The sequence below is a fragment of the Ochlerotatus camptorhynchus genome, unplaced genomic scaffold (genome assembly GCF_037179485.1).
Source record: "Ochlerotatus camptorhynchus isolate MF236.1 unplaced genomic scaffold, CSIRO-AGI_Acam_v1.1 ptg000665l, whole genome shotgun sequence".
In the NCBI taxonomy this organism is placed as follows: domain Eukaryota; kingdom Metazoa; phylum Arthropoda; class Insecta; order Diptera; family Culicidae; genus Ochlerotatus; species Ochlerotatus camptorhynchus.
In genome coordinates this window covers 47524-68839 of record NW_027041144.1, presented here as the reverse complement: position 1 = coordinate 68839, position 21316 = coordinate 47524, and the positions used below count along the sequence as shown (strand labels likewise).

The 21316-nt window shown below is 38.4% G+C and overlaps 2 protein-coding genes across 2 annotated transcripts; both read left to right on the top strand.

Moving 5' to 3' along the window:
• Positions 1-135: 135 nt before the first annotated feature.
• Positions 136-3251, top strand: cin (Molybdenum cofactor synthesis protein cinnamon). The gene is made up of 5 exons (XM_065237944.1): positions 136-256; positions 1102-1232; positions 1290-2374; positions 2434-2773; positions 2839-3251. The coding sequence occupies exons 1-5, from the start codon at positions 238-240 to the stop codon at positions 3082-3084; spliced, it is 1821 nt and encodes a 606-aa protein (XP_065094016.1). The 5' UTR covers positions 136-237; the 3' UTR covers positions 3085-3251.
• A 12954-nt stretch (positions 3252-16205) lies between these two features.
• On the top strand, positions 16206-17483 carry LOC135714564 (beta-1,3-glucan-binding protein-like). The gene is made up of 2 exons (XM_065237947.1): positions 16206-16455; positions 16512-17483. The coding sequence occupies exons 1-2, from the start codon at positions 16249-16251 to the stop codon at positions 17463-17465; spliced, it is 1161 nt and encodes a 386-aa protein (XP_065094019.1). The 5' UTR covers positions 16206-16248; the 3' UTR covers positions 17466-17483.
• The last annotated feature ends 3833 nt before the right edge of the window (positions 17484-21316 follow it).

Here is a 21316-nt window from a genome sequence, read left to right as displayed (position 1 = left end):
ACTCATAAAAATTGATTACACCAACAGATAGAAGAATGTTTCATTGTTCATATCATGGTTAATTTGGAGGAGTGAGCTTTTATTTGCGAGAAATCGACGGCTAAAGCCATTGTTTACTAAAGCAATTACGCCTCTTTGAAATGTTGGCACTGAAATAATCGTTTCTTATCAACTAGTTTGCCATAGGTGCAAGGACAGGTAACCATTTCCCGGTGTGTTTTGTTGCTTCAGAGAATCATGTTTTCTGTTATCACAGGTACGTGCAATTCTGCTGTTTAATTCAATTAAAGGTGATCAATTCCGACTATTAGCATGAGCTACTATCATAGCTTTGTTAGAACTTAAGCGAAGGTCATCAACTAGGCCATTCACCATTCTATTGGAGAACTGCGCACAACATAGTTGCAGCTTCTAAATGCTGCAATAAAATGGCCAAAAGTCAACGATTTTGTAACATTACTGAATGTATGTAACCTATCAAATTACGTACTTCCTCTGATAGTTTCCTGTTCGACTCGGTAATACGATATTTTACAATATGAAGTTGGTTCGTACTTGCATGTTAGGTAGTAAGGAAAGAAAAATGTGAGAATCATGCAAGCAATTACCGTATGGACGTAAATGAAATCCGTTACATTGGTACAGTTCAGTGATTAGCAGGGAGTTACATGTATTTACGTATACCTTCTCAGGGCTGATAGCAGGTCACTTTTTAGTAACTTGGCTACTTTTCATCCGATCTGTTCCCAACTGCTTTTTTAATTTGTATTTAGATCTCCACCGTCTATGCCAATTGTAATGCACTTTGGGTGCGATTCGGATTTTAAATGTGCAGAGGAGTCCCTTTTCCAATCACATTTCTCAATTTCAAGTGCACAAATCTTTAGAGCCAATAGATTTCTAAGCTGTAAATTTCCAAGGAAATAAACTAGCCTCTGGTTGAAAGTTGGCTTTAAAAAATTTAAAATGTGTAGATTTGATCCGGGAAACCCTCCAAATTTTAAATCAATATCGTCCTAGAAAATCCAACCATCTACCAACGCGTGATCAGAAACACGCAACTTAGGTAAATTAAATATTCAAATTAATGTTTGATTTCAGTAAGTGACACTTGCTCGAATGGCACTGCTAACGATACGAGTGGACCACATCTCGTTAGTTTGATTAAAAGCAAACTGAACAGCTCGGACGTCAACTACTTGGTCATTCCCGATGAAGTCGAAATGATTAAGGTCAGTTCATATAGATAAAAAAGCAACGTCCACGGGATTTATTCACAATCATTTCAGCAATCTCTTATCTATGCCGCTGACGTTCTTCGAGTAAGTGCGGTTTTCACCACTGGAGGAACAGGCTTCGCTCCTCGTGATGTGACTCCGGAGGCAACTAAAGCTGTCCTTACCAAAGAGGCTCCTCAACTGACACTAGCAATGACGTTAAAAAGTTTGGAGAAAACAAAATTTGCAGTTCTTTCCAGGGCGGCTTGTGGGGTACGTAACCGTACATTGATTGTGAATTTTCCGGGCAGCAAAAAGGCCGTTGAAGAATGTTTTCTCGCTATCGTGGATGTAGTACCCCACATGTTGCAGCTTTTAAATGACGACATTCCGAAGGTTAAGGAAACGCACAAGAAAATACAATCAGAAGAAAGCAGCGAACACGTGCACGTTTGTCCCCACGCTACGGGTAAAGGTGGAGACGATCGAAACTCTCCGTTTCCCATGATCGATGTAGATGAAGCGCTTCGAATTATTCTCGCTTCTATTGCGTCGAAGTCCAATCCAAAGAAGCAAATCAGCCGGATCAACATTCCTCCTTTTCGGGCTTCGATTAAAGATGGGTATGCTTTGAAGTCAATAGGTGGAAAAGGAGTTAAACGAGTCGTTGGATATGTGCCTGCCGGTAACGGTATAATCCGTGACAATTTCAACATTGATGAGTGCTACAAGATAAACACAGGTGCTCCGGTACCTGGACAAGCAGATGCAGTGATTCAAATTGAAGACACAAAACTGGTTTCTGCTGATAATGACATTGAGAAAATTATCGAGGTACTTGCTGATCCCAGTCCAAATCTGGACATTCGATCTATTGGCAGCGACCTGCGAATGGCTGAGGAGGTATTTGAATACCGATTTCCGCTGGATGCTGCTCAAAAATCATTACTAGCGTCAATCGGTGAACCACCGAAAGTAGAAAAACTAAAGGTAGTGGTTATTTCAACAGGAGATGAACTTGTCCATCCATACGAAGGATCAAACCAAGTCGAAGGGAAAATTTACGATTCTAATACCACGATGCTAGTTCAGCTAATACGACAATTTGGATTCAACGAAGAGCAATGTGAAATGCAACAGCTCGTTGTCAATGATGAGTATGTTCGAAAGTCATTCCATCAATTGTTCGCCTTATTAAAATTGTTACCTTTTTCAGCTACGACTCTCTGTGCAAAGAAGTTCAAGCTCTAACCGGGGTAGTACATGCCATCATTTGTACTGGTGGAGTGTCAATGGGTGACAAAGATTTCGTAAAACCTGTCTTGAAGGATTTGAAATTCGATTTGAAGTTTGGGCGAGTAAACATGAAACCGGGAAAGCCATTTACATTCGCAAGTAAAGATAAAACTTTATTTTTCGGTCTACCTGGAAATCCGGTTTCTGCATTTGTCACATTCCATCTGTTTGCGTTGCCAGCATTGAGAAAATATTTGGCCACCATAAACGAAACCCCAGGTGGCACGGCTAAATGTACATTGTCTAGAGTAGCTGTTGAGGTAAGCTTTCGCGTGCTTTCGATTACCTACTGTTGTTTTGAAAACTACTGTCTATTTTTTTTCAGCTTCTAACTGAACATTTTGATTTGGATCCCAGACCAGAATTTGTTCGAGCCAGCATCGTTTCGAAAAATGATAAGCTTTATGCTAAAATAATCGGAAGGCAGATCAGTAGTCGTCTCAAGAGTATTGTGGAAGCCGATTGCTTGCTGCATCTTCCGGGACGGTCCTCCTCGAAAACATCAGTCACCATGGGTGAGCAATTTACGGCTTCGATATTGCGTTCAGATTTCATTTCCGAATATGAATAGTGACCAAGTAATCCAATAGCAACATAGTGTAGGTCATATACTGCCCATAATCGCATATCAGTCCCATATGGATAGGAAATCAAGCAAAGATGGGACTGATATGTGATTATGGGTAGTATAGCACAGACATAAACGTATGAATTGCTTTAAAGCGGTTGCAATTAATTTCAGAAATTCCATACATAAGTGTACAGTTTTATTGATAATTCTTGAGTTCATTCTTTAATATCCGATATCCAAATTGCTCACACCTGTTTCGAAGATCTGCATAAGAAAATTTAACTATAGAAAGTTGGTAGCAAGAGGTGGCAAACATAACACACATCCATACTGATTCGTGATTTGGTTTGGCTTTTGCAAACAAACACGTCACTCGCCGATCTTGCGAATAAAAGCTCAATCTCGGAAACTAACAACCAGGCACCCTCCCCTTGGCTAGTTTTTGCACCTTGATGCTGGTGGGCGGGCTTAATTTCATGCTTTTTAGTGGAGTGTTGGAGACGGTAGGTTTATGGCCGGCGTTGCTGACTCATGCCGCGATAGAATGGCGCCATGGGCAGGCAATAGGGATTACTGAGTTTCCCCTCTCTGATAAACCACTGCATGAGAGAACCAAACTTTTAGTCTAGCAGTGATAGTATCACACTTGTTACTACCTTTGATTGAGAGCCGCGTCGTAGTACCCTTACGTATAGGCACTGACGTTGGGTGTGATACTGGCGGGTTTTGCCGCAAATCACTCTTAATTTATTTATTTTTACGCAGATAGATTTATTTGGGTTTGCAAGGGAATTATACTATTGAAATATTTCAGAAAGTGCCCATCGGTGCTCCTTCTATTTGCGTGACAAGCTTTCATTGTTGTTTTCATTGAGGTATTACTCAGGGAACAATGTTAAACACCATTTTTGTACATGGTATTGTAACTAATCTTATATGTGCTTCATTTTGATTTGGGATAAGTGTTTGAACTATGACTCGGGATTTCCACTGTGGTGTGCTTCTATTGTGACATACCCATATGTATTTTTGTGTTGCGACATAGTGGAAACGTGAGAGCGTAATTGGAACATTTACCCTATTCAATATACAATTTAAAATTAGCTTGTAAACTTACTTCAAAGTGAAGCATTTTAGTCACTTGAAGGTGTCACCTGGGACGAACAAAGATATAATTAATAAATGTCAAAGCCAGAAGTACTTGAAACACGTTAAATTTAAGTTTAAAAGCATGGGTTATGATTGTGTAGGTAGATTAGAGATTTCAGTTATTTATTAAATAAACTTCAATTAGAGAATTCAGAAAGTTAATTAACATAAGAGATAGGACGCAGGGGTCCGCTTTGGGAGGCGACTAGCCTTTGAAGTTGTATAATAAATCTTCCTATTTAGTGTATTTGTTAATTACAGGCAATGTCAATGTCAACCAGACGCTTACGAACAAGTAAAGTTTTAGGAAAGATGTTGATAGGTTTGAAATAAGAATTAGGATTGTTGTGCTTTAGGTAAGGTATGATGTGTCAACAAAACCCTTTTGAGCAAATTTTCAAACATCAAATTGATTGAGTGATTTATTGAAAGACATTGCGTTGCGAAAATTGACAAGTCATACATCTAACATAGTAGTAGTAGCAGTGTCGCATAATCTTATCACAATTGCTGCAAATAGTGCTGGAGGGGCCGGCAGGACTGAATACGGATCAAAACTAACAAAACTACTAACACTAAAATGATCCCGGAACTAACACTTATCCATTGCACTAGTTATATATTAGTTTTATTTTCCTACTAAGTTATCTATGCTTCTTTCTAGTGTTTGGATCAAGTACAACTAATACTAATCTACCTTTATGTATGTTTTACTTGGTCGTCGATTTGGCGTAACTGATGGCTTGCCCACGCATGCTAGCACTATCATCAGATAGGGAAATTTTCCTCTACCTGGTAGTGGTGTTGGTAGGCGTGTGCGATCTGCCGGTTGCGCCGGATCGACGATCGGATGCATTGTTTGCAGGAGCTGGTGCTTCCATTTGAAAAAGTAATCGAGAAACAACCATATTATCCTGTAATTGATATTACTATTTTTATATATCAATGAAATTAGTCATGACAGAGTAACAGAACGAGTTTAAAAACAAATGGTGAAGGACAATAGACACAAGTTGACACAATAAACAAGACAAGTGGGGGTTAATACTCAAGATAAAATGACAAAATAAGTGACGACAGAAGACAAGACTGGGACAAAAATCAACCTTTTAAAAAAAAAACAAGATTGCGCAATTATATTATCAAAACTATTTGGATCAGCACAAAAACAACAGTGACCAAACGGGCACCATAGCCTAGGAACGTCTGTGTGTTGATTTAAAATAGAGGCTCATAGAAGCAACATTTATCAATAAAAGGGGTCCAGTGTAGAGTTTAAGCAAGTGCTGCCACTGGATAACTAAAAAAAAAAAAAAAAAAAAAAAAAAAAAAAAAAAAAAAAAAAAATTTTGGAAATTAACAACACAACACAACCAGTTAGAGGAATGATTTCGCTACCGATGAGTACACCAAGTTGATCTATTTGTTTCAAAATGCATGTACACCCTAATCACGAACCAGTGCAGACATGTTGTTTAATTCCAGCAGTTGTAAGGCTTTAAATTATCTACAATAATATGGAATCATTAGTGAAAGTGTTCACATACCATCTGAAAGATCACAGAATGTGTGTGCAACAATGGCCCTTATTACGAGTTAACAAACGGAGTCGAACTGACACGTAAGCAAGGTATAATTAAAAAAAATGTAGCGTTGTTGCCTCCCTCTTCTTTTTCATTTTGCAGCGTTTGGTGGGGCAATGGGAGCGCAAGTCACTCCAAAACCGAGGATAAAGGAAGGGTAATGGGTGAATTGTCTATGCGGACCACTTGAACGCCATGGGAATTGAATTAACTAATAAACTGTGTTAGCGCTACTTTGGAAGCTATTTTACAGTCAACTAGGTTTATTTTTAGACTTGTGCAGTTTTACAGTTTTTACTCTGCTTCTTTACAAAGCTGAAGTAACTAGTCGAGAAAAGTGATTCATGTGTACTATTATAAAGCCGCTACTCAGCGATCTTGTTGTAGAAGGGCATGTAAATTTGTTTACGACAGTTCAAAGCACAAACGAAGTGACAGACAACTAACTGGCGAAGAAATCAATTAAAATAATGTGGTTCGCTGTAATAGAATTTTCTTAGAAGCTTGTGCCATCATCCACCAGATGGGATAGTATTTTTGTTTTGGTTTTGCACAAAGTTGATTTTGTGTACAATGATTATTTGACAGTGTGCAAAGAGTGCGTATTATTTTGTCATTTTTTTATGCATTTCAGTTTTGAGTAGAGTGAAAGAGATAGAACCAAAACATTCTAGTACATTTGGTGAAAATGCTAGTTCAATCCAGTAGTAGTGTTGCCATGTGGTTCAATCCAGTAGTAGTGGTGTTGCCATGTGGTACACTGAAAAATTGCAATAGCAGGTTAGTCACCAAAGTTTTAGAGCAGCTCCGTCTGTCACTTCGTTTGTGGTTCAAAGTGTTGGCGTAGCAAAGTTGATAATATCAAGGTTCACCAATGCGGTCGTTTCGAGTTCGATTCCAGGTTCCGGTACATTGTAAATAATTTGGTGGTGTTGCTTATAACTAATTTCGATTAATTTGATTCGCAGTATAATAAACATGGTAAATTCCTCCAACAAAAAGAAGCGAAAACAGTATTTAACCTGGTGTCAAGAGAATGCTGTGTAGAGATTATTGGATATTCGGGTAAAGGTTGAGTAAACGCCTTTCAAGTTCACACACAACTAAACAGCAGGATAACAGTTTTATAGAAGCGTAAAAAGATATGCAATAAGAGCTTGTCCTAACCGTCCCAACAGCCATAAGTAGCTGACTAACTTCGCCAGATTTGCTTGTATAGAGGTTGAGTAAAGGTTTCCTCATATTGTATAACATTTGAAAACAGCTTGAGGCTGTATAAATGAAATGAGTGAAGCGTTTACATTGCGAAAATTGTTAGTTGGGACGCTCTCCAAAACTATTTTGCTAGCTCCTGCTTGTATCTGTATCTGCAGCTGTTTTTCAGCTACTTTACAGCACAATGCTGGAAAAGTTGGCTTATATAGCTGAAAATGTTAGTTGGGTAGTTGCCTCCCTAAGCGCACCCCCCGCATCCTAACTCTTTTGTTAATCTACCTAATGTTATTAGGCTGTCTAAATTTTCTTATTTAAGTTCGTTTGATGATTATGATATCTCATTAGCATAATTTAATAAATAATTGAAATCTCTAATCAATTCTAACCCATGCTTTATTAAGTACCTGTACTTGTGCATGTAATCTAAAATTTAACGTGTTTCAAGTTGTTTTTAACTGTGAACTATATTTATTATATATTAGTTCGTCCCAGGTGACACCTTCAAGTGACTAAAATGCTTCACTTTGAAGTTAGTTTCCTAGCTGATTTTTAAATTATATAGGGTATATGATCCAACTACGCTCACACGTTTCCACTATGTCGTCCCACAAAATAACGTATGGATATGTCACAATAGAAGCACGCCACAGTTGAATTTCTGAGCCAAAGTTCAAACACTTATCCCAAACCAAAATGAAGCATATATAAGATTAGTTACAATACCATGTACAAAAATGGTGTTTAACATTGTTCCCTGAGTAACGCTTCAATGAAAGCCTGTCACGCAAGTAGAATGAGCACTGTTGGGCACTTTCTGAAATATTTCAATAGTATAATTATTCCCGTGCAAACTTATTCCCGTCTGAACTTTTAACATTCATTAAACAAAATTTATTATAAAAGTTTAACAAACAAAAAAAAAAACAATTTTTGCAATCTGAATCATCAGGCTCACAACCTGATGCCTGTAACCACTTGACTATGTCTTCGATATTAGCCAATTTGTCATGTATGGGCAGAGAAGTGAACTTGACGCCATATTTTAGTCAGAGAAAGCCTTGCTGGCTATTTTAGATGCATACACCCTTTTATAACTTATATTCCTCGTGAGGACAAAAAAGTCCATTTTAGCAGAGTGCATATAAGCTTTTTGCAAAAATGATTTTTTTTTTACAGAAATCATTAATTGACATGATTACTTATAATCTGAAAATAAATAATTTTTTTTATTTATTTTGGTGTAGACTAGTACAAATACGTATACAGTTTTTTTTTCTTAAATAAAAAAAACAAGTAGGGGAAATGCAGGTAATGTCGGCCTAAGTGTCCCTAATTTGGGCCCATACATAAATTCAGCAATCGACTAAATTTTCAATAGCAACCAAACATATCCATTAGTAACGTCCCAATAACGCGTTCATCTAGATAAAATTGATAAATAGCAGATTTTTAGCGATGGGCCCAATCTTAGATTCATAGGCCAACATTAGAGACATTTCCCCTATTTGAAAAAAATGTAAAAAATAAAATTATGTCTTAAATAAAAATTTAAGCAGTGCATGCTTTCCTATTTTTCTTCTTATGATTCCGTATGAAGTTAAAATATGCTTTTAGTTTATGCCGAGCCATTTTAAAGTCAATGGTTTCGCAGTATTGGTTGGCCTTGCGATTTAAAGCTATGTTCATTTAAAATCCGGAACAATAAAATCATCTGCATCTCGGTAACGGATTGACGTACAAATAAGGTTAATACACCAAAACAAAGGTTATTCACTGTACTTTTAGGAAAAAAATATCAAAACAAATCGTTTCTCTTTGTTTCTAATGAAAATTCGCACTTCCTTCTTTATTCCTTCCATCAAACGCTGCACACCTCCGGAATCAACTTCCTTGGCACATTTATTCCACATTTTGGTCATCTGAATCGCGTCCCGAGCCGTTTTTCCACTTTTCTTAAGCTTCCGCTTCATTATTGCCCAAAATCTCTTGATGGGCGGGAACTACGGGCAGTTGGGTGGATTCAAATCTGGCCAAAACTTCACGGGACCTTTATGGGCTTTAATGAAAGGTAGTACGCGGTTTTTGAGGCATTCTTCCTTGTACAGCTTCGAGTACATCGTCTTATTCGTCACGAACACTTTGGTCTTTGCTCCGCAGCTGCATATCCCTTGCCAAATCATCAGTTTTTTGGCAAATTTGTCCATAAAAGCAAACTTAAACTTCGCAGGAATATCTCCTCGTGCCGTCGCCATGTAGAATTTTTGGCCAGGAAGCTCTCCGAAATCCATTTTGACGTAGGTTTCATCGTCGATGAGCAGGAATCCTTGGTACTTCGTCAAAACCTGCTGGTAAAATGTCCGAGCTCGAGTTTTGGTGACGAAACTTTGCTTCAACGTTCTGTTTGGATACGTCTATTAACGTCTCTTTAAACTGTTAACGTTCAGTTTGGTTGCTTACTGGCTCGATAAGAACGATATCCTGCTCGCAAACGAATTCTTCGAACGGTACTGCGAGCAGCAGCGTATTTTTGTGCGATTTCATTTTCTGATAGTGCAGGGTTTGCTTCTGGTTCAGCTTGCGGTCATATCCCAACTAACATTTTCAGCTTTATAAGCCAACTTTGCCAGCATTGTGCTATAAAAGTAGCTGAAAATAAGCTCCAGAAACTGCTACAAACAGAAGCTAGCAAAATAGTTTTAGAGAGCGTCTACTCAACTTTTTTACAATCATTATTCAATTTGTCGCGAATGTTTCTTTTATGCCAATATTAATTTGTAGCTGCAAAACAAAGCCAATAAAGTGATTATAATATTAAAGTGATTATATTATTACTCATTTGATGGCTTCTACACAACCAACCACTCTTGCTGAATAACATAAACAACAAAAGTGCTTTTTCAACAACTAAACAACCTGTACTCAGCTAATAAACTGTGTTAACGCTACTTTGGAAGCATTTTTACAGTGAACTAGGTTTAAATTTAGACGTGTGCGGTTTCACAGCTTTTACTCTGCTCCTTTACAAAGCTGAATTAACTAGTCGAGAAAAGTGATTCATGTGCACTTTTATAAAGCCTCTACTCAGCGATCTTGTAGTAGAAGGGCATGTAGATTTGTTTACATCAGTTCAAAGTGTTGGCGTAGCTAAGTTGGTAGTGTCAAAGATTGGCAAAGGCGGTTGTCTCGAGTTCGAGTCCAGGTTTCCGGTACTGGGTAAATAATTGTGGTGATGTTCTTATAACTAATTTCGATTAATTTGATTCGCAGTAAAATAAACTTAATAGAATCCTCCAACAAAAAAGCGTTAAAGAATATTTAAACCGGCTTCGAGAGAAAGCTGTGTAGTGATTATTGGATAACCGGGAAAAGGTTGAATAAGCGCTTTTCAAGTTCACACACAACTAAACAGCAGGATAACAGCTGTATTGAAGCGTAAATGGATATGCAATAAGAGCATGTTCCAACCGTCCCAACAGCAATAAGTAGCTGACTAAGTTCGCCAGATTTGCTAAATTCCTAAAATTGTTAGTTGGGATGTTCCACTATGATGCTTACCTTGAGGCACTCGATCCACGCTCTTTCGCTCCCTGAAACGTTTGAGCACATCATACACGGTTGATTTGGCGATTTTCAACGTTTTTGCGATTTTTATTGTGGACCACGTTGGATTATCTGCTGCAACACAATAAGTGATTCCGGATTCTAGCTGGACAGAACTTTAATGGCCCATATTTTGCATAAAAAAGAATGAATTAAAATGAATGAAAATTGAATAGAAGTTGAAAATGAGCGAAGGGCCATTAATGCGACAGTATTAAGTCAAACGCACATCTTTTTTGCCTAACCCGAACGATGTACGTGGAGACTTGAAGTACATCGTATGGGTTAGGCAAAAAAGATGTGCGTTTGACTTAATACTGTCGAATTAATGGCCCTTCGATCATTTTCAACTTCTATTCAATTTTCGTACCGCCGTACTCTAATGGAACTATCCACTTACCTTCTTCTAAAAAAAACCTTTTCTAGCTAATAAATTATCACACTAAAGCTTCATGTTAGCATTTCCAACCAACTCTGAAAATCGCTAACTTCGCGTATGAAGTAACATAAAAACACTTTGAATGTCAAACATTCATGTTGTCACACGTTCTTACAATTGATTTTTTGGCAATCTATTTATAATTTCAAATGAATCAAGCTTTTTAATCTAACGCCCCTTGCTAACAAATGGTAGAATGTTCAGACTACAGAGTTATAACATTTTATAGCGCTATCTTGATGGTGGTTTCTGTGTTGCAATTATTTGACAACCGTTATAACATGTTATAACTGCTCAGTCTGGACAGCGTTTTAGACGGTCAATAAATAATCCCTTGAACTATTTCAGTAATTACCCGATTTTGTCAGCCCCCTTTTTGTACATCTTTTCTAATATTCTACAAAGGCCATGCGCTTTTTCAGTGGTCTTATTGCACCAAAGTATACCTTAAACATCTTTCTTTAAGATGAATGAGAAAGAGATTTGAAATTACGGATATATGAAATTATTGAAAGAGAAACGGCTGATGCGCGGAGAGCCTGTCAAAATTTGGTCATTACTGTTTAGCCAAAGCCCAGTAAAATTATTGCATCATCATTGATCAATTGCACGAATTGCTACACGCGTATACCTACCTATAAAATTCCATGCAAGTCGTGTAATCAAACCAAGTTTATCAATAATAACTTGCTAATGGCAGTGTCATCGTATATGCGTTAAATTCCATAAAGATTAAATTGATTTTTTGTACCGGAGCAAATTTAGCTTCTGCGGAATAGACATCAAGTCATTTTAATAGAATCCTTATCTGAAGGCATGTGAGATTTAATTACCGGACTTTACAAGATAACTGTTCACGCTTCATTGTGGTGCTCTAATGCAGTGTCGCACATCACAAGTCGGTCCCATTTACTATTGTATCAAAACTTTGTGGACAATGGAACTACAATGGAAGTGTTAGATAATCACCCATAGTTTTATTATACTACATGAACTCAACAACAACCAAACGAGTTGGTACGAAACTAACATAAAACGAGTTTTTCTCGGCTTGCTGATTTGTGTTATGAGCCGAACTTGCCATTAACGGCAGCGCAGGAGATATCGAGTTGATGTGGGTCTGTGAAATGATGGGTCTCACAACATAAAAGTCACCTTCGCTGGGGATATTACAGATACTTCCACTGGCACAGCAAGGGGTGGGGGGGGGGGGGTGGTTAGGGTTTTCATCCTAATGAATGAGTTGGATGAAAATGAGTTTCTTTTAACAGGTATTTACGAGAAATCCATTTTTTTTAAGAACATCCGGAAAATGTTAAAATGTATTTTAAGGGTGTTATACAATATAAATGTCAAGAACTTAAATCAAAATGCGAACAATTAGCTAAGTTGATAAGGGAACATAAGCGTAGTTCCATTAATTAAAACAAAATGCGAGAGCTTTTAACAAGTGCCGATAGCTTCCAGAAATTCTAGAAAATTTTATACAAATTTAGATATGCTTAGATAGTTTCATGACATTCTGCGACGTTCCGAGTACTTCAAGGACGATCAGATAATTTCAGAACAATCCTATTAACTTAAGGCAGAGATTATACCTATTGAAACGGGAGCTGATAAGGGTTCGAGCATCGCGAAAATGACCCTTATTTACTTTGTTGTATTATAATATAGCTCGGTTGTTCTTGAGTACTTCGTAATTCGATTCATGATCCCATGATGGGATTTTCCTAAATTGGCGCAAACATCAGGTAAGCATAGAATACATCAGGGATAGTAGTCTAGTTAAGTTTAGTGATTTAAAGCAAAGTTCCGTAAACGTGTATAAAGTTTATAAAACTGAAGGAAAATTGTGCAAACTTCAAGTCAAATATATGTTATTCCTGAAAAATTGCGGGTTCTTTTAAAAATACTGAGAACTTCAGGGCAGTCTAGAGAACTTTAAGGCAATACAGAAATCTTTTGGGCAGTTTTACAATCATCAAGAAACTCTAAACTATTGAAGAAGTTATGAATAAGTGTCGATAATATAAGGATAAATTTAAGAAAAATTATGAGAAGTTCAGTGAAAATCATAGAACTGTATTAATTATTTTGCATAAATTTCAAAAAAATTGCGAACCACAATGAAAAACTTAAAGAAGTTCCAGAAATTTCTGAAAAACTTCGAAAACTTCACAGAAGTGCAGTGCAGAGCTCTTCAAAAACATTAAATTAGTAAGCACAAAAATTTGTTTCAGAAATTTAGCGGGAAATTTTAAGCAGTTCCCAGGTGTTCAGAGAAAATAATTGAGGTCTTCACATTAGTTCAAAAGTTCACAGAAACTTATTCATTTTTAGGACAGTTAATTTGAATTAAGGGCAGTACAACAAGTCATATGAGAACTGCGAAAACTTTAGAGAAGTTTCGAGAACTTCAGGAAAGAACAGAGAACCTCAGAGAAATTCCGTAAACATTAGAGAAAGTACATAAGTTTCGAGAACTTCAGTGAAATGTTAAAACTTGAGAGAAGATCCATGATCGTTTCGAAAATTAATACGAATAAGATCAGGGAAGTTTAACAATTAGATGGGAAGTATTGTGAGTATCAGGGTAGTTTCTCAAACTACAAAAGAACTTCAAGGTAGTTCCGTTTACTTCAGGAACATGTTAGGATCTTTCAAGTAGTTCTGAAGACCTGTGAATACCCAAGTAACCAACAAGCCCGCTAATTCGCCTTTTTGCAATATAAGGCTGATACACGACTAACATAGGGCATGCAAAGCTCTATATTAGACGCATATTAGCCTGGAGATAATTGGGTGGTTTTAGGAACAAATTGGATTCCGTTGTCATTGTACCATTGTTGTACTTCCCGGCTGTAGTGACTCGTAAGATCCGGTCAAAATGTCACTGGACCGTCATGCGACTAAAGACATTCGGTTTTGTAATAATTTTGTTAGTGACGAAAACCTTTGTCTTCTGGCCGCAACTGCAAATTCCCTGGCATATTATATAGGGGAAATGGCTCTAACGTTTGCCTATGGATCTAAGATTAGGCCCATCGCTAAAAATCTGCTATTTATCAATTTTATCAAGATGAACGCGGTATTGGGACGATACTGATAGATAGTTTTTGTTTTTAGAAAATTTAGTTGATTGGTGAATTTATGTATGGGCCCAAATTAGGGGCATTTAGGCCGACATTAAATCCATTTCCCCTATCTATACGCGTGTAAATTTATCCGCAAAAACAAATTGAATCTGCCAGGGACACCTTCTCGAGCCTTTGCCTTGTAAAACGTTGGCCCTGGAAGCTGTCCGAAGTCGGCCTTTACATAGGTTTCATCATTCATAAGTATGCACCCACCGTCTTGGTCTGCAGGTTGTCATACAGCTTTCGAGCACAGGTTCTAGCTACGGTATTCTTCGGTATTCGATCACTCAATTTGGTTGCTTACTGGCGCGGTATGCCTGTAAGCCTTCGCGGTTGCAAAAGCACTGCACTGTACTACCCAACAAACAATTTTAGCTGCAGATTAGCTTATACAGCCAAAATTTGCCTTATGCAGCTAATTTTTGCCTGTATAAGCTAAGCTGCAGCTAAAATTGTTTGTTGGGTACCACAAACGAAGTGACAGACGGAGCGGCTCGAAAACTTTGGTGAAGCACCTGCTATTGCAATTTTTCAGTGTATCACATGGCAACACCACTACTACTGGATTGTACCACATGGCAACACTAAATGTACTAGAATGTTTTGGTTCTATCTCTTTCACTCTACTCTAAACTGAAATGCATAAAAAAAATGACAAAATGATATACTCTTTGCACACTGTCAAAGATTATATTGCACACAAAATCAACTATGTTCAAATCAAAACAAAAATACTAGCCCATCTGGTGGCTGATGGCACAAGCTTAAATCATTTTAATTGATTTCTTCGTCGTCCCAAGCAAACGATTAACGTACCCTATTCTAGTCGAAATTCTAGTACTACGCAATGTTTGTTTTGATTCGCTATGAAAGTTTGACAGATAAAATGAGGGGTTATTGGTTTTTCCTATGTTTCGAGGGGTGATTCGACAAGCTTGGAACCGAAGATAGTACCAGAGGTGAGCCAAAAAGTTGAGCACGTTTCTTTGGGACCTACTTGTCTTAGAGTTACCTCTATGGTATTACCCTGTAAGTGTCCTAAACACTTAGATTTTTTTTTTTTGCGAAATTGGCACCGCCGACCAGATCGGCATATATTTTTACTGAGATCCCAGCGAAATTCCCGTTTGTTAGCTGAATCTCCGCAAGTTTTTCACTGAGATCCAGTGTAATTAAATGCCAATATCAGTAAAAAAAACCTATGTGTGTAAGGCTACTTCCGGAATTTTGTTCTGACTTTTCTTAGTATTTTACCAGCAACAGGTTTTCACGGAAGCATTTTCCAGTTTTTTAAAGATGCTCTAAACGGCTTCATCTGAATGCTTCTGATTTCCACCGGAAGATTCCTGCAACTTCTCTATTGTATGTTTATTCCGATTTTCCCTAGATGTGTTTTTTGGCTTCCTCCTGTTTCATATTGGAATTTTCGCCAGACTTGCTCTGAAAGGTTCATCCGATGACAACGGACGATTCATACAATTTCTTTTGAGTTTTCAAGAAGTTCTGCTGACTTTCCCTGGAAGTGTCTGATAACTTTTTCTGGAAGCTGCCCTTAACTTTCTCTGAAAGTTTATTCCGACTTGCCACGTAAATTTATTCTGACTTTCCCTGGATTCTTATCTCCCGACAGAGTTGGTCAGCTGCCATTAGAAGTTTCTTCCAACTTTCTTCGGAAGTTTTTTTCTTCTGACCTCTCCAAACAGTTTCCAACAGCTTTTGCAGGAAATTTCCCTTAACTTATTGGTAGTTGAAAATAGTGCAAATTTTCCAAAAATGGTTTCCTGGGTGATGTGAGCGATCTTCAGTGAAAATGTATATTAAGCATGTCTTTTTTCTTAGCTGTTTCTCATGAAATCGAACTAGCATCCCTTGAATTAGGAAATGTGATTTTTGATGAAATCCTGGCTGCGCCACTGCAGGTAGCAATAAGTTTTACTGATAAGGTATCGGTATTGATAATTAGCTTAATCTTTGCTATAAAAGAAGAATCAATGTTCAAGCAGGATTAGTGCTCATAGTTGCTGCACCAAAACCGAATCAAATGAAAGCAGTAGTTATATTTACGTGCCTTTTGGCTGTGGCACTAGCCGAGGAGAGTGCCCCAAAGTGCGATGAGTCTCCAACTACGGCGAGCGGAAGTCAAGCACGTGCTGGCCCATACTGTTCTGGAGATCTCATCTTCGAGGATAACTTCGATTATTTGGATTTAGAAAAGTGGGAACATGAGAATACCCTTGCTGGTGGTGGAGTGAGTTTGAGAATTTATAACAAACTACATTTTTCTAATTATGTACTCTTTCATAGAACTGGGAATTCCAATGGTACACGAATCATCGATCAAACTCGTACTGCGAAAATGGTATTTTCTATATTCGTCCAACTTTAGTGGCTGATGATACTGGAGAAGCCTTCCTTTCCAGTGGAACGTTGAACATTCACGGAGCTCAACCTGCCGATGTGTGCACTGGTCCATTCTTTTATGGTTGTGAACGTGCCGGAAATGCCGCAAACTACGTCAACCCGATCAAGAGCGCTCGAGTGCGAACAGTGGAATCGTTCAACTTCAAATTTGGTCGCTTGGAAATAAAAGCAAAGATCCCAACTGGTGACTGGTTATGGCCAGCACTATGGCTCTTGCCAAAACGACAATCTTATGGATCGTGGCCCGCCTCTGGAGAAATTGATGTGATGGAGTCCCGTGGTAATTTGGACTACCGCAACGGAGGTGAGCATATTGGCGTAGAACAAGTAGGATCAACCCTACACTTTGGACCAAATCCGAGCATGAATGGTTGGGACACAACTTCGGCTAGTCTGAACACCGGTGCTGGTCAAGGCTTCAATAACGGATTCCATTTGTATCAATTGGAATGGGCACCTGATCACATTACGTTCAGCGTAGATAACCAAGTGCTGCGACGTATTGATGCAGGATCTGGATTTTGGGAAAGGGGTGGCTTCGTCACTTCATCTCCAGCCTCTGAGAACCCATGGATGCATGCTACTCCGATGGCTCCGTTTGATCAAGAGTTCTACATTCTCATGAATTTGGCCGTTGGAGGTGTGAATGGTTACTTCCCCGATGTTCCGCCAGCGACCAATGGTGCCCGTGGCAAACCATGGTTAAACACCTCACCAACTGCAGCTCGCGATTTCTGGAATGGAAGGAACTTGTGGCTCCCATCTTGGCGCATGGATGAAAACAGAGGCAAGGAATCTTCCTTCCAAATTGATTACGTGAGAGTTTGGGCTTTGTAAATTTTTGGAATAAATTTAGCTACCGGTTGTCATTTCTTATTATATCCGCTTTTGGGGATGGGTCCGGCGTAGTGGACTTCTCACGTCAATGTCACGAGATCAAATCTCATCCCCGGACAAGTCACGAATGACCCAGTTAAAGTTACTATAATAAAAAATAAAATAAAAATAAATTCCTTGCTTTTCTCTATATCGTTTCTTACAAAACAAATAAGTTCTGTTGTTGTGGGTCGTCAAGGATGGCTACTTAGTAGTAAATAAAACATAATCAAATTACCTTGGAAACGAAGCGAAAATTCAAGATTACATAAAACGAAGCCATATTTCCAGCCAAAGTGGATTTTAATGTAATTGGCGTTGACGGCACCGTTAAAAAATCACCTCTTCTAGCAAAGATTGACAGTTTCTTATGGGAATTTTCGATGGAGTGAAAGGAAAGTACGCACACACAGTCTGACGTTTGCTTATGAATTTTACCATAGCAGTAAAGCTAGAGCTAGAGCTACAGAGTCGCCGTCAACGCCAATATAGCGATCGGTGGATGTCATTTTGCAGTAAATACTGGATTTGATCGTGTCATCCCCCTTCCTGGTGACCATGAAATCCAGAAAGCGCAATTTCCGATCCACTTCTCATTCTACCATAGATTTTATTGAGCTGTGACGGATGTTCAGCTTGTTAAGTGTCTGGTTTATATATCTGGTTTCTGGTTCCAGAGATATGGCCGGAACATGTTCTGGTTTGTATGAGCCATGGTACTAAATCCGACCTGAAACGAATAAAAGCCAACATGTGACACATTTTTTTTCTTCCTCTGTCCCTAATACCACAGACAAACATACAAATTAGTACCGTTGTACTTCTTTAATCTAGTACCTCAAAACGTACAATTTGTGGTACTAGCTTAAAGCAGTACAACCATAGAGGTAACTCTAAGACCACTGGGTCCCGAAGAAAATCATTATTATTTTTAGCTCACTCAGTACCAGAACAACGGTCCCAAGCAGTCCCAAGCTATTTCACTCACCCCTGCATGTTCTGCATGAATCCACACACCCCTGATGTTATCTGTCAAACTTTCATAGCGAATCAAAACAAACATAGTGTAGTAACAGAATTTCAACTAGAATAGGGTACGTTAATCGTTTGCTTGGGACCAATAGGCTACTAAAGTGGTGAGCCAATTTAAAATCGTTAGTTTCGTATTGATTGTTGGTACAACGGTAGTACAACAGTGAACTTTGTATGTCTGTACAAGGTATAACACTACTGCAACCAGTAATTTGATCTATTGTAATATATCCCGTGTCCTTAGTTTAGTGCAAGTCGTATAACTCCATCACAATTGAGAAATGATGAAGTATTCGATTTTTTTTTACAGTTGTCATTCTTGAATTTATCGCAAGGATCCAACTCCAATTGAAAGATCCCGCTATTTATACCTTTAGGAGTGTTGAAACACCCTCTAAAGGCGCGCCCCTTTGACAGTCAACATTGGAGTCCTTAGTAGCAAAATTAAGGAATGATACTGATAATGACCATGCATCAGAACCCTAGTCTTAACCATCTTCAAACTAGGGAACAACGAATAGAAGATTAGGAATCACATAGATGAAGACTAACTATCTCATTTTTTCCTTGTTTTAAGATCATCTTTGGTGGACAAAGCCGAATCTTGTCACTATCAACAAGGCATTGAAAGTAACAAGGACTAAGATGTGTTCCTTTGATGACTGAAAAATCCTGTTCGCCTAGTTTGAAGTAGTCATAACTAGGAATCGGTGGTAGATTTACTTCCCGTAACGTACCACGAAAAGGTGATCTACCCACGTTACGAGGCATCATGTGACATTCAAATGACAAGAGAATTCAAAAACCAGTTCAATTGTAGCCATTAGGTGACCTCATCTAGACATTATCTGGGTAACCAGTTTCTGATTAGGGTCAAAATCCGTCATGCGATACCTTAAATGACATGAGAATACAGTAACCCCTCCATATAGTTATGCGGAGGGTGGTACCGTCCACATTGCCATATGATAGTCAGTTCAGATGCTTGAGTGTGAAACAAGTTATTCAATTAGTTGCATGAAAACTAATTTAGGTGCCTAGGGCATAATTTCTCTAGAATTAATACAAATCAACACCCACAAAACTAACCGGTGCCGGTGGTGTAATAGTAGGCGTGACTGCTTTCTCACATCAATGGGTCAGGGTTTAATCCCAGCCGAGGTCGGTGGGATTTTTCTGCGGCTTAAAAATCTCTAGTCACGTCTTCCTCCGGAAGGGAAGTAAAGCAGTTGGTCCTGGCCCATGTGTGTTGTGAATGGGTGCAATATCCTACGCAGGTGTGGAAGCTGCCTTCCTACACATGCAATTGCCGTCAATGGTTGGAAATCGATGTCCGTCGGTAATTGACACTAGATTGCGGAACAGAGACCGACGTTATGTAAATAAAGGAAAAAAAGCACCCACAAAACTGAAGTTTACTTTGGTCTAGCAATGCGTTTCAATTTTTATCTCAACAGGTAGTAAGTATTCGAGAGTCAGAGTACAATGTGCAATCAAAAGTGAAAAAACCTTATCAGTCTTAAATGACCATTATTTGACATCAGTTGTATCACCGTAATGCAACTTTGCTGTTTTTGTTTTCTATTTGCGTGACTGCTTTTGGAATAGTGTACCGCGGGTACATATGATGCAACAACCTCAGCTTGAATCAGTGCTGTAACCGGCTACCGTAGTCGACGCATTTTCTGTGATAATCGGCTGTCTTTGCTTCCGACAAACAAGCTATCAAAATACAGTACCAAACTAAAATATCAGATGACAGTCTCTGTCATACGACACTGTGGCTGAAGACCGTCACGTATTTATGTATTTTAGTTTTTCTCATAATAAGTGCTGCTGATGTTGTGCTTGTGTGTATTCTGAAATGTCCTAGTAATAACATTTCTGATCCGAAATAGTATAATTTACACAAAATTGGGGAAGTAGAACGAGATCACACATTGCCATATGACAGTTATTTGAAAATTTCTTCTTGCTCGAATGTTGTTCTACCGTTTGTGTTAAGGGAGAGGGACGACAACAACACTTAATCACGTTCCGAACTGTATATCACAAAAATTACCGAAAATTCAGCTATTCTCAATAAAACTACTGATGATCAGTAGCTTTTGCGATAAACTACTGAATAGGGTGATAACAAATACTGAACGTACCGTAAAATAACAGCTTTGGGGAGAGTTACTAAAACTCAGAAAAATAGATTACCGAATTTTCAGTATTCGTTATGTTTTATTGGAACAGTCATCATACGAAATTCCATGTATTACTGATACTGACCTGACAGTAAAGCAAATTTCTCATGCCATCCCCTCCATTCCACCTCACGCACTTGACGTCGGAAATCTCCGCGTGGAAACAGGAAACCATTGTGAAAATCATTCAAACATCTGGAAGTTAACTTCCAGATGTTCAACTTAGTTTGAAGAAAGAACTTTCTCTAACATTACCCTTTATAGAGCTCCAGGCTTAGGCATGCAATCCGGCACATCAAAAGAGCCACCACCCGACCAAACCACTAGGAAGAACTAACCGCTCAACCTGGACTAGTATCACTGATAATCCACCACTAAACATGTAAAACTCAGTCCCCATATAAAAATAGTAATAAATTCGAAATATTCTAATTAAATGAACCCAAGCAAACCATTAATTACCAGAAATTAAAACATTTTTGATGAATTTACACCAGCGGCTCATCGATCTTGTTTTCCGTACTGAGCACTAATGCTACCGACGCCAGGGAGGCAGCTCCTACTCCTGGGACCCTACTTATCGACATA